We start from the raw sequence: 13878 nt of genomic DNA, 5'->3' as shown, positions 1-13878 counted from the left end.
CACCACCTCCATCACACGGCGCACAGTTTGATACAGGAAGGAGTAAAGGGGACGTATGAGTAATTGTTACTCGCCGGAGTGACTACCATGCTCCTAATCAATGGTCTCCTTTCCTCTGTATGTCACACCATTATTCCCCCCCACCCCCCCTAAAAAAAGAGCAGCACTTTTGAACCTTTTAATACAGGCGACGCGTCAAAGGGGACTGAGGTGTGGCACTGGTGGGCAGGTTTAAGGGAGCGCATGCTCCCATGGCCACACCCTGACGTGTATAAATTTAAAGGGAAAGTGTTTGTTTTCTAGTGGGAAAAGGGTTCTGTTCGCGTCCCTAGCGAGGGACGCACATACAGGATGGAGGAGACTATGGACTAGGAGTATGTTAGTCACTCCGGTAACACTTAATTTTTCTCCTCAGAATTTACCACAACAGGCGCCCATGCAAACACAAATACACAACCAGTGATGATGCCACAATGTAATATAAATACAGGAGCCCCACAAACACCTACACTTAGGATAGGCAGTGTGATGGTGGTGGGAGCAAATCCTTTTTATGGGTTAAGGGATGAATTTATATCCACAATAGGAAAGCCCACAGTTACCTAATGTGTTCAATACCGTCAGTGACACCAGACCCCTAAGAGGAACCGAGGGTCAGGGTAGAGATGGGAAGCGAGACCTTTTTTGTTTCTTGTAGGCACTGGAGCAAATCGTTCCTGTGTTCGGGAGGGAAAGTATCCAATGTCTGGCATTGCCATGAATGCGCATGGTTTCTCTGGGGCTATGAGTTTAGTTCCTTTTATTGGCTAATTACCAATTTCAATAGAACATGATGCATCTATGCCATTATTGTATTCTCGACAGACAGCAGTTTACATATTAGGATGTGAATTGAGGACAAAACGGAACATGACCATATCTTTTACTGACAAAGGGAGGATATGTTCCACTCCAGGGTTACATTACACGAATATACGAGAATGCATACTAACACTTACAGGCCAAAAAGCATTACGAGGTGTCCGCTTAGTTCCAGAATTATTTTTGTATGCAGTAAACATTTTGTTGACATGGCTTATTGGATTCATAGGCAAATTGCTGAGAATAATTGATACATTTTTGTTTAGGCCACAAATACCCATGGATGACGAGGAAGGACAGGTTATTCCCATAGAACTAGAGGCAGCAGTGTAGGAGAGGAAAAGTGTGGTTGTCCATGTGATGGATGATGAAGGAAGAGCATGTAGAACAGTAATGGCTCTTGACGGATATAGATTAACAGACTTGACAGACGAAGAGTTGTTCAGAGACGAGTATTCAGATTATTTCGTATTTTTCATAAGCCTTACATATTGGATAAAAGTGGAGAATAGGGAAATACAGAGAATGGCATTGGTGAAAGTTATTTTTCCAGGAAGGATTTAGAAAAAGGTCCAATAGTTTTATGGGCTAACAGTCCATATGATGTGGGTCTATTGAGTTGAGCGGGAGCAGTCAAAATTCAGCTTGAACCAGCAGAAATGTTACCACAAGCAAAGCAGTACCCCATGTCCAGAGAAGCAGATCTAGTGGTAGCTGCAGAGTATTATATTTGTTTGTTTTCGAAACGTGAAAAGGGACGTTGACTGGGCGTGCCAGTAATACTATCGCTAGTGTGACGTACACTGTATCCATGGTCCTTCACGCGTCGAGGTGCCTCAGTTTTTTTCCCCACCATTGTAGTCGCACGCATGTTGGAAAGTTTCTTATTCTTGCTGATGGCATTACTTATAAAGAGTTTAGACTTTCTTTCTGTCCTTTTGACGACCGTACACTGTAAGATCTCTGGCCACGGCTTTAGAGGACAAAACCACTCGTCGACAACGACTCCGTCTCAAAGAATTTTACCTGTGGCCTCAGCCCTGTACAGTAGGGAGATTGGAGGGAGCGGGGGGGGGGGGGGGGGGGGGGAGTTTCATATTCCATCTTACTTAGATAATCCATATTTCCCAAAAACTAAGTGCTGGGCCCACCACGCCATGGAGGCAGAGGCCGCCATGGATGTCGAGGGAGCCTCAAGCAATGTCGGCGTCCTAAGCAACACTGAGGGTGATCGGGACCCGACGGATACCTGCGTGCGAGTCCTTAACTTCCAACAGGCAGGCCAGCGGCTCTGCTACGGAGACAATACCCGGTGGCTCAAGCACCTAGATTACACGCCAGACCAAGAACCTCTCCCATGGCCGACAGTCGATCACATCGTCGACCGATGAGCCACACGCTGTGTCGAAGGGAAGGTCCAAACAATCCCTGTCCTCTGGGCCATCGCAGTCGCCACACAGTCCCCCAAAACAGATGCCAAAGTCAGTTTCGGACACCGCAACCAAATCTGGTAAATCCTTGGGTTCCGGTGACCATGCGTCGAAAGACTAATCAACGGCCCCTGGAAAATGCTCAAACGAGTGATTTAATTAAACGCGTGACACCCTGCTCAAGGCAAAGACGTCAAAACTCAATATCCTCGATGCCCCAATCCTCCAAATCACAAAGTTCAAAGAGTAGGGATTATTCTACCCCAAAGGACACCCTTTCAGGGGCAATGCATTGTTAGGGAGAATTCTCAAAATATGCGCATTCCCTTCAGCTTAGAGACCCCACGCAACTTTGCTGTATTTTGAGGACTTCATTTTTTACCTGGAGAGTGTGAGCCTTTTTCCCACTCGCTCATGTTTTACTCTAGTTTCCTTTGGTTGCCTGGCTGCTCGGCTCGCTACCACACACTGTAGTACAGACTTAAACCAAAGGTTGGTTTTGCTTGCACCTGTAGTCCTAATTGTATGTGGTGGTCCCCGAAAGTGATTCTTCCTTCATTCTATCTTCCTCCTCATCCTGGTAAGGATCTCCTAGGTCGCTACTCTTCCTTACCAGGATGGGGAGGATAGAATGAAGGAAGAACCACTTTCGGGCTCAAATGAAATTCAGACGCTACCTTGGGTAGAAAGGATGGACGTACAACTCTATCCTTGTAGAACACCGTAAAGGGCGGCTTAGAGGAAAGTGCCTGCAATTCACTCTCTGCAAGCGGAAGTAACCGCAACCAAGAACACTGTCTTGAAAGACCATCTCAAAGGACAAGAGTGCAAAGGTTCAAAGGGAGCACCCATGAGGAATTTCAAAACCAAATTCAGATCCCCAACAGACACCTGGAAAGGGGACGGCTGGAGCACAGTGAGGCCTTTAAGTAATTGGGAAATCAAATGAATCTTAAAGTAAGAACATTCTTCAGACGAGCGCTTGAAGATACAGCGCCGTCGGGTAACCCTAGGTGAGCTCTGAGCTTTTAGATTTCTAGGATGTCCAGAGTCGGAGTGGACGATTAACTCTTTGTGAGCTATGCTGGTCACTGATTGGGCCAGGCTGTTGCAAAACAGACCTTGTCTAGGTGGATTATTCTCACCATTACTGAATGTTACCGTTTGGCGGGCAAGGACCCTCCTGAAGGGTTGCAAGCTAGTTCCACTAGGGGCGTGGCTACTTCCACAGCCCTGCAGAGGGGTGTTCCTATTCGGAATATTTGTGATGCAGCCACATGGGCTTCTATCCACACCTTTGTTAAACATTACTCCCTTGATACACTACATGGTCAAGATATGGCCTTTGGTATGGCGGTTCTTTATTCTGCCATCTGATTGGGTGCTCTAAATTCTTTCCCTCCTCCATTTTCTGGTACTGCTTTGGGAGCCTGTCAAAGATGTGGAATACGTTGGAGGACACAATCCATTCGAAGAACAAGTTACTTACCAACTGGTAACGTTCTTTCGATTGGATGTTCCTCCAACGTATTCCACATCGCCCCCCCAGCCTGCCCCTCTGGAGAATTTCCTATGCGATTGCAGCTTACGTTTGCGCAAGGATATGTGCTGCCATTGGATATGTGCATGTCACAAGTTATGGAGGAAAAAATATAAACTGAGGCTATGGCCGTCCTATTTATAACATCCGCTGACGTTGGCCTCGACGGAGACCTTCGAGGGACATCGACTCGATGCAGGACGCCCTCTGCCGAAAAGGTTTCCGAACTACACAGCTGTGGACATTACATGTCAAAGATGTGGAATACGTTGGAGGAACATCCAGTCGAAAGAACGTTGCCAGTTGGCAAGTAACTTGTTCTTTGATATACATGATATATTTTATTTGTATCATGCTCTTACACAAGTGTTTCAGGTTTGGTCGTTATAGTGGAAGATAATTTGAGTTTTGGTATGACAGGGAACTGTGGTACTAGCTGGTCCCCATTCTGAAGTTCCTGCCCAACGACAAGCTGGTAGAGGCGATCACACTCCTTCCATGGGATTGGGGGGGGGGGGAGGGTGGCTTCAGACCATGCCATCACAGTGCCCTGCACATCGCTGATACAGGTTTCTGACCAATGGGGAGCAGTGTCTGCCTCAGTCATAGAGGATGACTGAAGGCCACCAATTTCCGCCAGGAGGTCCAGACAGTGCTGGACATGCCCTTCCGGGATAACCTCTTCGGGAAAGTCGTTGACTAATCCTTGCAGGCCATCAAGACTGACAGACTGCACATGCCCTGGGCACTCTCCAGCAGCACCTCTGCTCTTTTCGCTCCTCCGGCGGAAAGTCAAGCAGATCGATGAAAGATTTTGGTGGAAACTCCTCATCGTGCCGTCAACGGTCCACGACCCAGGAGGCCTACGGAGGTCGTTCTAAGGATTTCAGTGGAGATGGTCTGTGCCATCACCGCCCCCAAGGCAGAACGCAAGCGCTGAAGCAGGACTGAACTGGCCTGTATGTCTGACCCCCACCCATGCACCCTGGTGGGAGGCGAGCTGATGGGATTTGTCAGCGAGTGGGAAAAGATCTCCATCAGATGGGTGCTGGACGCATTCTCCCACTGACATATCCTGGAGCTTCAGCAATAGTCACCTGATTTCCCTACCCACCCCCACCCCACGGGGCAGCGCATTCCTCAGCTCCTGCTAGAGTTGCGGGCCATCCTAAAGAAAGGGGCGATAGAACTACTTCCAAAACGACTCTGGAGCTCCAGAGTCTACTCCAGGTACTACTTGGTCAAAAAGAAGACTGGGGGGTCTGTGGGGGGGGGGGAAGGGGACATACGGTATGGCTGGTGGCTTCTCAAGTTCATAAAGGGCCAAAAAGTCTAGATGGTCACGTTGCTGCACATGCTCTGCAAACTGGAGGAAGGAGACTTCTTGAAATCGGTGGATCTGGAGGACGCCTCCTTCCAGTCCCCATTTACAGAAAACATAGAAAGTTCTTACGTGCCGTAGTGCAGGGAAGACGCTACCAATTCAAGACCCTCCCTTTTGGCCTAAATTCGGCACCCAGGGTGTTCAGAGTGCCTAGCACCAGTGGCGGGCCATCTGCGTCTTGAGGGATACATGTGTGCCCATACCTCGATGCTTGGCTCATCCGGGCCCATTCAGGGGAAGTAGCCGTCGAACACACAGAGGACCATCCAGCTACTGACTGGGCTGGGGTTCTCCGTCAATTCTCCAAAGACCTGCTTGATTCTGTCACAGAACGCTCTATTCCTGGGAGCCAGGCTCCACGCGGTCGCCTGCCGAACGTCGCCTTCTGAGAAGAGGATAGTGGCTTTGCTGGGGAAGGTGCAACCAACCGCTGTTGTCACTGAAGACCGCCACGGTGCAGACCAAGTCGCTGCTCGCCATGATATTGTCGTGCAGCTCCCCGATTCGAGACTCTAGGCTACGGATGAGTTCCTAGACGCCCGCTTGTGTCGGGAAGCTTCACGGACAAGATCCCTCAACGACTGTTGGGCAGAGTTGTATGTACCCTTTGGGACCACTACACACAACTATGACTACAGATGTAAGCAAAACCAACCTTTGGTATAAGTCTGTACTACAGTTTTTGGTAGCGGAGCTGAGCAGCCAGGCTTATCTCAAGAGGGAATGTGAGCAGTAATTGTTTTGGTGGTCTACAATCACAGGCAAATAAACTCTTACACTCAAGGTTTCTGGTTAAACACTTATTAATTTATTCAACAGTCAGTTATAAAACATTCCCTAGAAGGAGGCAGTTAAATATCATACACAAATATACTTCAGTACTATACTCAAGTTTCGAGGGGATTGGGTCCTCCGACGTATTCCATATCTATGACATGTAATCGCCACAGCTGTGCTGATTACATGTCATAGATATGGAATACGTCGTCGGACCATCCCATCGAAAGAACGTTACCAGGTAAGGAATTAACTTATTCTTCTGAGGCATTCAGACTACTTTGAAGGAGGAGCAAAATGGCATTCAGAATACTTTGGAGGAGCAAAAAGGAATAGGTTCAGAACATAAAAGAAATACAGGTTTCTTAGACAGTGCAGATACAGAGTTCACCAGAAGAGTCAATTCAATATGCTAGGCCAAAGTCAATGGACTAAAGTCTTGGATAGGATAACAATGGTTCTGGTAAGTGAACTGTAAAGTCTCTGTAGAAGTTCTCAGAAGTAGTTTGTAACGAGAAGAATTCTATGTTGGGTCACAAGCTGATTAGGCCTGCTAGTTGCGAATGTTTCAAGCACTTTCAGTGCAAGATGTAAGTACTCTTGTTTCACAGTACCTTACAAATGAAGAAAAAGATGCTGTTTAAGACTTCTGTTCTTGTCAGTTCCTGCAGATCTCGCTGTTCCTGAGCCTCAGTCGTGGGGACAAGAGGGAGGACTTCGGGACTTCTGCACTGGGACTGGTCAAAAAGCTGGCACTTTGAGGAAAATACAACCAGCTCAGAGAATGGTATTGAGGTGGCTTAGTGTCGAGTTGAAGGGAGAAGTCGTCCTTGCAGGGCTTCTCTGTCGAGATTAACTTAACGATTTGGACCTGCAGCAGGGCTTCACTGGGCAAACCAACTGTCCAGGAGTTGCAGCAGCCGTCCTCTTCAAGCTTGTCTTCGGTTCTTTCGTTCCAGTGGTCGACTCTGCCTTCCAAGCCAAGAGACTCGCCTTTTAGTCAGTTCTCTCCCATTCATTCCAGCCTAGCTGTCACTCACCCAGCAGGGTGGCTGTCCTTGCCAGACAGTCGGCCAATCAGACCAGAGTGCATTTGGGTCTCCTAGGAGACTAAGCACAGGGAGTTTCGGCACCTCCCTCACTTCCTGCCCACCCCACTCGGGCGCCATAGGCAGTCTTCAGTCCTGAAGCCAGCCAAAGGCGAATTAACAAAGGAACCAAACCTGGTGTGGCGCGCAGAGCGAAACTCTAGAAGCACCTTTCCACAAAGAAATGACTAAAAAAAGACCTGGTTAAACAAAGGGGGCTCAGATGCCATCTTGAAAAACATGGCGATTTAACGCTACTGGTGTTCACGGTCGGGAAAAATCAGGGTAGTTTGTTGTAAAACCACTGCCACCAGCCTGAGGGTGCTGTGTGACACATGAAAATATTATGTCTATGGACTTTAGACTCGATAATTCAAAAAGAAACAAACGCAGAAAACACATTGATTTGAAAAGTACAAAGTCACAAAGTTTAGCAAAAGAGCTGGAGGGCTCCAAGGATGGCGGAATTGGCACATTTTGAGAATTCTCCCTAACGAGGAGTGAAGTCAAACGATAAGATGGTGGTGCGTACACCACCTGGGGCACAGGGTTCCAAACCCCCGCCCCACTGCCCCCCTCTTCCCTTAACAGGAAACGGTCACCACGGACGCTTCCCAGGAGGGCCGGGGAGCCCACACAGGACATATGCACGCCAGGGGCCTGTGGCTGCCGGAGGAGAAGGATCTCCACATCGATATCCTGGAGCTGCAGGCTGTGTTCTGGGCCCTCTAGTCCTTTCTTCCATCCCCGAAGGACAAGGTGGTGAGGATCTTCAGACATCACCACCACAATGTTCTACATTAGGAAGCAGGGGGGCACTCGATCACAGCTCTCTCCAGAGAGGCGCAGAACTTTTGGCACTGGGCCCTTGGCCAGGAGATGTTCCTCATACCCTTTCACCTGTCGGGAGTCAAGAACACCATCGCAGACTCCCTCGGCACAGAGTTGCGCTCCTGCCACAAGTGGGAACTTTGGCCGGACAGGTGGACAGCATCTTCATGAAGTGGGGCAGACCCCAGATTGATCTGTTTGCGACAGCGGCAAACTCCTAATGCCAGAAATTTGCCAGCAGGTTCCACCAGCCGAGTAGCATGGTGGATGCGTTCTTCCCATGGTGCCTCCTGTTCCTGTACGCGTTTCCTCCGCTGCCTCTCCTGCTGTGAGTCATCAATCAGTGCATTTGCAGGATGATGCTTGTCGCCCCTGTGTGGCCAAGGCAGATTTGGTATCCGGACCTTCACAGCCCGTCAGCTTCGCCTCCAGTAATTGCGCATCTGCTCACCAGAGAAGGAGGTGCAATCCTGCATCACAGCCCAGGATTGCTGAACCTGAGGACTTGATCCTCCAGCCCTAGAGTTCCGAGGATACAAGTTGCCAGCGGACTGCAGGGAGGTGCTTGACAAGGCCAGAGCAGCATTGACTGTTAAGTGCTACGGTCACAAGTGGATGCGTTTCGCTACGTGGTGCCGGTCGCAAAAGATTTTTGGATGCTTTTTGCGGGGTGCTCCGGTCCCGTCCCATGGGACGGAGGGGTGTCCCGTGGGTGTGGAGGAGGGGGACTATGGACTAGGAGTAAGGTGGTCACTACGGTGAGTAACCTGGTTATTCTACCACTTAGCTGCAAAAACCTGGAACAACATCCCAAAAGAAATGAACACTGAAGATCACCTAAAATTCAGGAAATCACTAAAAACCTGGCTCTTCAACACCAGAGACTAAATCTGGAAACCAAAACCAGAAAAAGGATGACTAAACCGGAAAGGACACAGACATCCCCTACCCGAGAGGGTAACTCCCACGGCACCTGGACGGGTGACACCGGATAGACTGGAACACAGGCGGCATGTACGGAAACAGACAACTACCCCAGACAATCCCACCAACACTTTCACCACCCCTTAGTTACCCCCAGGCACCACAGTGATGAGGAATTGTCGAGATATTGGCAATCACCACATTACCTGAGAGGTTGACATTGGGAGGTGCACTGGCCACAGGAGTATGAAGGGAGGATAAGGAGCTCTGAGAGAGCATGTTAGAGGTGGGGGCCAGAGGAGTAAGGAACCTTATATGCCAGTCGGACCCAGATCAGGACAGAGCCGCATCAGGGGAGACTACTCAAGCCGAGCGCCTCAATTCAGGATAGAGACGCAAACTAACCAACCCTACTAACAATTTCCCTTTCTGCATACACCTCTCAAACTCCAGACCAAACGCGACCAAAACCTACAGCACAACAAACCCCACAAACTTGACTACATCGCAACAACAAAACAAAAACGCACATAGTCTTGCACAACAGTACACGACTACCGGCCGCAAACACCCCAGGCCCAGCCAACGGACCCACCGGGCTGAGGCCGCCAACAGAACATCACTGCTCTCTTGCACTTTTCCTGCTTCCTCCCACTAACTCAACCTCCCCTCCTCTTTCAGTGCGCCAGGGGACCACTCCGGTGGTGATAGTACGCGGTACAAATGTCCTTTAACCCTCTGAGGGTCACGCCCCACAGATGCTTCCTTTCTTCTTGACCAAGGCGGGCTGGCGCACGCCTCGATCAAGGTTAATCTGGCAGCTATCTGCGTCTACACCAGGTCTCCAGGACTATCTTCTCTGTGGTCTCACCGTCTCATCAAGGAGATCCTCGAAGGACTGCTTCGATCTTTCTTGCCGGTGAAGGCTCCTGCCCTGGTGTGGGAACTCAACATGGTGCTGACGAGGCTCATGGGAGCCCCCTTCGAGCCTATGCGTCGGGCCCCTCTCGTGGAAAACTGCTTTCCTTGTGGCCATCACTTCTGCCAGGAGGGGTGGGTGAGATGCAGGTCCTATCCTGCAAACAGCCATATCTCACTTTTCACAAATCGAAGATGGTGTGATGGACCCCTCCTTCATGTCAAAGGTTGTCGGAATTCAATTTCAACGAGCCTTTGGTGTTGCCTGTGTCATTTCCTATGCTTTAGTCACCAGCTGAAAGGACCTTGCACTTGCTGGACGTTGCTCGTGCTCTGAAGTTTTGTGGCCCGCACAAAGTTTTCGGAAGACGTCTCAACTGTTCGTGAACTTTGGTCCTGTGAACCATGGGAAAGCCTTGCCCAAGGCTTCCATCTCCAGGTGGCTCTCTGGCTGTATCACACACATCGGTTGGCAAACAGACTGCTGCCCACCTGTCTGAGAGCCCATTCTACCAGAGCGATCACTGCAACGGCAGTGTTCCTGTCTGGTGTGCTCCTGCTGGACATCTGCAGGGCTGCTACGTGTATTCTACTGCGTCAGCAAGGATTCCAGAGAGGCGTCCGGAGTCGGCCCAGCCAGACTGTTCCAAGGTAAGTTGTTGCTGCTTTTGAGCCTTGCCACCTCCTGTGGTTGTGTAATGATTGTACTGCTGTGTATTTATTCATGAGCATCTGAATCCATGCCAGACAACATGCTGGAGAAGGAACAAGTTAATTACCTGTAAAAATTGTTCTCAAGCATGGGTCTGGCCTGGATTCACATGCGAACCCTCCCTCCTACCCCTCCGCGGCTCGTCTTGGTCATGCTGCCTCTTTACATGCTTAGCAAATCTGAAGATCGTTGCCAGAGGAGGGGCTTACGAAGATGGCAGTCATTGGCTGGGGCAGTATGACCCAGAGTAGTGATTGGTTTAGAGGAAAAATAGTTTGTAATTGAAAGTGAAACTTTTTTTTAACGAAGATTCCCGGCCTGACTGGGAATATTCATGAGCATGTGAATCCATTCTAGACCCATGTTGGAGAATAAGTTAGTTTTGTAACTTGTTCCTTAGTCTTCCTAACATGCTGGATAGTGTGGTATTCACGATTAGCTGTGAATATCTGTATTTTATGATTTTTATTTTGATACAAACACAAAGCCGACAATTATTTCCTCCCCTCCCAGGCAAACACTTATAGGGAACTCCAATGTTGTGTAGTGATAATCCTCTAACTCTAGATTTCAGTAATTTGATGCTGCCCAGTTTCTCAGACAGCTGCTTTCTTGGTGGTTTGATCTTCTTGAGATCCTGTACACATTACTCAGTGTAGACCTGGGTTGGGCCATGTGTGGGATGCACCTTTTATCTGGAACCATGCGGCTTTGTTCCTCTTTCAGTACTCTCACACTTCGTGGGCATTATTCTTGATGGCCTTGCCTGCCATTTGTCAACCTCAAAAATCGCTACTTTTGGGTAGGATGTAGTGCATCTTTTGCACATACGTTAAGACCTCAACTATTTAGAATAAGTTCACTGTCAAATTCTGGTTGGAACCAAGGCTCATTTATACATTTTCAAGCTGATCGCTACTCTTCTGCTAAAAAGCTAGTCTGTACGGTAGTCTGGTCCCTGCATGTTGGTGTCAGGGATGTTTTGCAGAGGCAGTGTTATGGCAGAAAGTGTAGATGACTTGAGCTCAGTTGATTTAGCAATATAAAAAATGGGTGCCTTTTTTGGGTGACTTATGGTCTCGTACTTCTTTGCTTATAGGTAGCGTCAGCTGTGGAGAAGTGGAAAACTGCAATCCGTGATGCACAAACGTTCTCTCGTATGCATGTTCTACTGGGAATGCTCGATGCCTGCATCAAGTGGGACATGTCTTCTGAGAATGCCCGCTGCAAAGTGTGTCGCAAGAAAGGTACTTGTACAATATTTTTCTTGGAAAAAAAGAGCCCCCTATGATGGTGATTCCAGAATGAGTGTGCATGAAGCAGGTAACTGCAGTGGGTGGAGAGCCAATAAAAGTAATAACTGTTTCCCCTGTGTACTCTATTGGCTTGTTTCCAGGAGGAGCTGAATTGAGCAGGTCTGGGCATGGTTGGGGTGGATGGAAGGGGTTCTTTAGTGCTACCCCCGCCCTCCCGTTGTGGAGTGCATACTATCTTTCACTAGGTTCAACCTCTTGTACAGTGTATAGGCCTGTTGGTGGCTTTACGCCCTTTGTTCAGAATTTGTCATTGATGCTGAAGCGGTAGGGTCGCCTCCCTTTCACCAGTGTGAGCTAAATTAGTTGAGGGTATTCAGATGCTGACTTATGTCATTAAGTCAATCTGACTGCCACTTCTGCAGTGGCTTGAAACGCCCATCGGTCTCAATCTAGAATACATTTGAAGTGGTTTGCAATGCATAAAATATGCTATGTTGCTTAGCAATTTACTATGTTTTTCTGTAGGTTTGCTAATTTAATTTATAATTGTGTAGCACTGCTGGCGATTTTAAATTACCCTGGTCAATGAAAACACAGCTCACCCTGTATTCCTCCATTGGCCCCAGGGCTCTCTTCACCCTCTCATCACTGTTCAGTGAAAGTACAAAGGTGCTAATGGAGATAAGAGTGCAGCAGTAGTCATCTCCTCCACTCTTAAAAGTGCCAAAGGCCTCTGTGGGAGTGCTAGCCTTTTTTCTTTTTCAAATAATTGCAAACCTAAGTATACAGGATCATACTTTCATTATGCGAACTATATTTTTGGCAAATACCAGTATGTGTTAAAAAAAAATTTAGTTAAGTCATGCAACTCATTGCTAAAAATGTTAAGTTGTTACATAATGCTTAATTCTAGTATGGCTACTGTAAAACACTCCATTAGATCAGTTTTCTTTGTGCATAGTTAGGGTTTGTGTATCTAAATCTCAGTGTTGACAAATTTTGTTGGGGAACATGCATCTTGACGAATTAACACTTGAAAATGTACATGGTCACAAGGCCAAAGGCTTTAGATGGAAAACCTACTTCTGTGACCTGCTGTTTGCATGCATCTTTGCAACTGGTGCTCAACCCATGAGCTGATCCCAAACTCCTTGACTTTTCCTTATGACCCATATCAATAGTTCCATCTAGTCTTTACATCTAATTCTGATCACGTACATTAGCACCTGCAGGCGAGAGCTGACCAATGTGCAAGCTGGGAACGCAAGCGGAATCCGCAAGTAGTCGCCTGCATTCCATGATGGGCCTCTGCCCAGCCTTCACCTTGTCATTGGAGGCGGTGCTCCAGGCAGAATCTCTAGTACATTGCCAGAACTCGACCGCCCCCCAACACACAAAAAGCACACCCCTCCTCCAGCCCACTGACCTGCGCACCTCGCCCACCTCCTCCAGGTCCTGGAAATAGTTATTTTTGATGCTTGTGAATCTGCTTATAATCAAATGCTGTGCATACAGTCCGATATCTTGTAATTGTGTAATATTGCATCCTTTTTTCGAGATCAAAAAGGACGTCGACCTGGGTGTGTCTGTCACACTCTCACTATGACGTATGGTGTTCCCATGATCCCTCGCGTGTGGTCCCCAGATTATAATTTTTTTCTGCCATTCTGGTTGGTTGCTTTCTTTCAAGAGCTAGTGTTGAGAATTATTGCTGTTCCACGTGTCTTCAACGCATCCATCGGGGACTTTGACTGTTCAAGTTTGCTATCCTGTGAATCTTTGTTGACTTCTCGACGTCTGTCGGTCTTTGCCTTCAGGCTTCGGCCTTGCAGTAGGGAGAGTGAGGTCCCTTATTCTCAACACTTCTTTTTAGAGAATGCCTTTTTCTTCCCATTCTCTCCTCTTCCTTTACATGTCTGGCTGCTCTTTCCACTTTACGATGGCGAGAACTCTATTTAAAGTTTGCCCTTCCTGTAACAGGAGGTTTATGTGGAAGGACACTCATATGGAGTGAAATAATGGTCTATCTCATGACCACGACAAGCGGCGTTGCAAAGCTGTTGACTCTTTAAGACGCTTAAAGAAAGGCGCACAAAGTGGTGGGCCGCCTACGCCCATGCAGACGTCGTCATTCTCCCACCGGCACCTTAAACTAGG

The 13878-nt window shown here is 48.2% G+C and overlaps 1 protein-coding gene across 1 annotated transcript in view; it reads left to right on the top strand.

Moving 5' to 3' along the window:
* BAZ1B (bromodomain adjacent to zinc finger domain 1B) overlaps positions 1-13878 on the top strand; it is a 769492-nt gene that overhangs the window by 560625 nt on the left and 194989 nt on the right. The window contains exon 14 of the mRNA XM_069614785.1: positions 11565-11712. Within this exon, the coding sequence (XP_069470886.1) occupies positions 11565-11712 (148 nt within the window). The remainder of the gene's footprint in view (positions 1-11564; positions 11713-13878) is intronic.

This window comes from Ambystoma mexicanum, chromosome 9 (genome assembly GCF_040938575.1).
Source record: "Ambystoma mexicanum isolate Mex_15411 chromosome 9, UKY_AmexF1_1, whole genome shotgun sequence".
Classification (NCBI taxonomy): Eukaryota; Metazoa; Chordata; class Amphibia; order Caudata; family Ambystomatidae; genus Ambystoma; species Ambystoma mexicanum.
The sequence above is the reverse complement of the archived record's forward strand: the minus strand, read 5'-3'. Positions and strand labels throughout refer to the sequence as shown.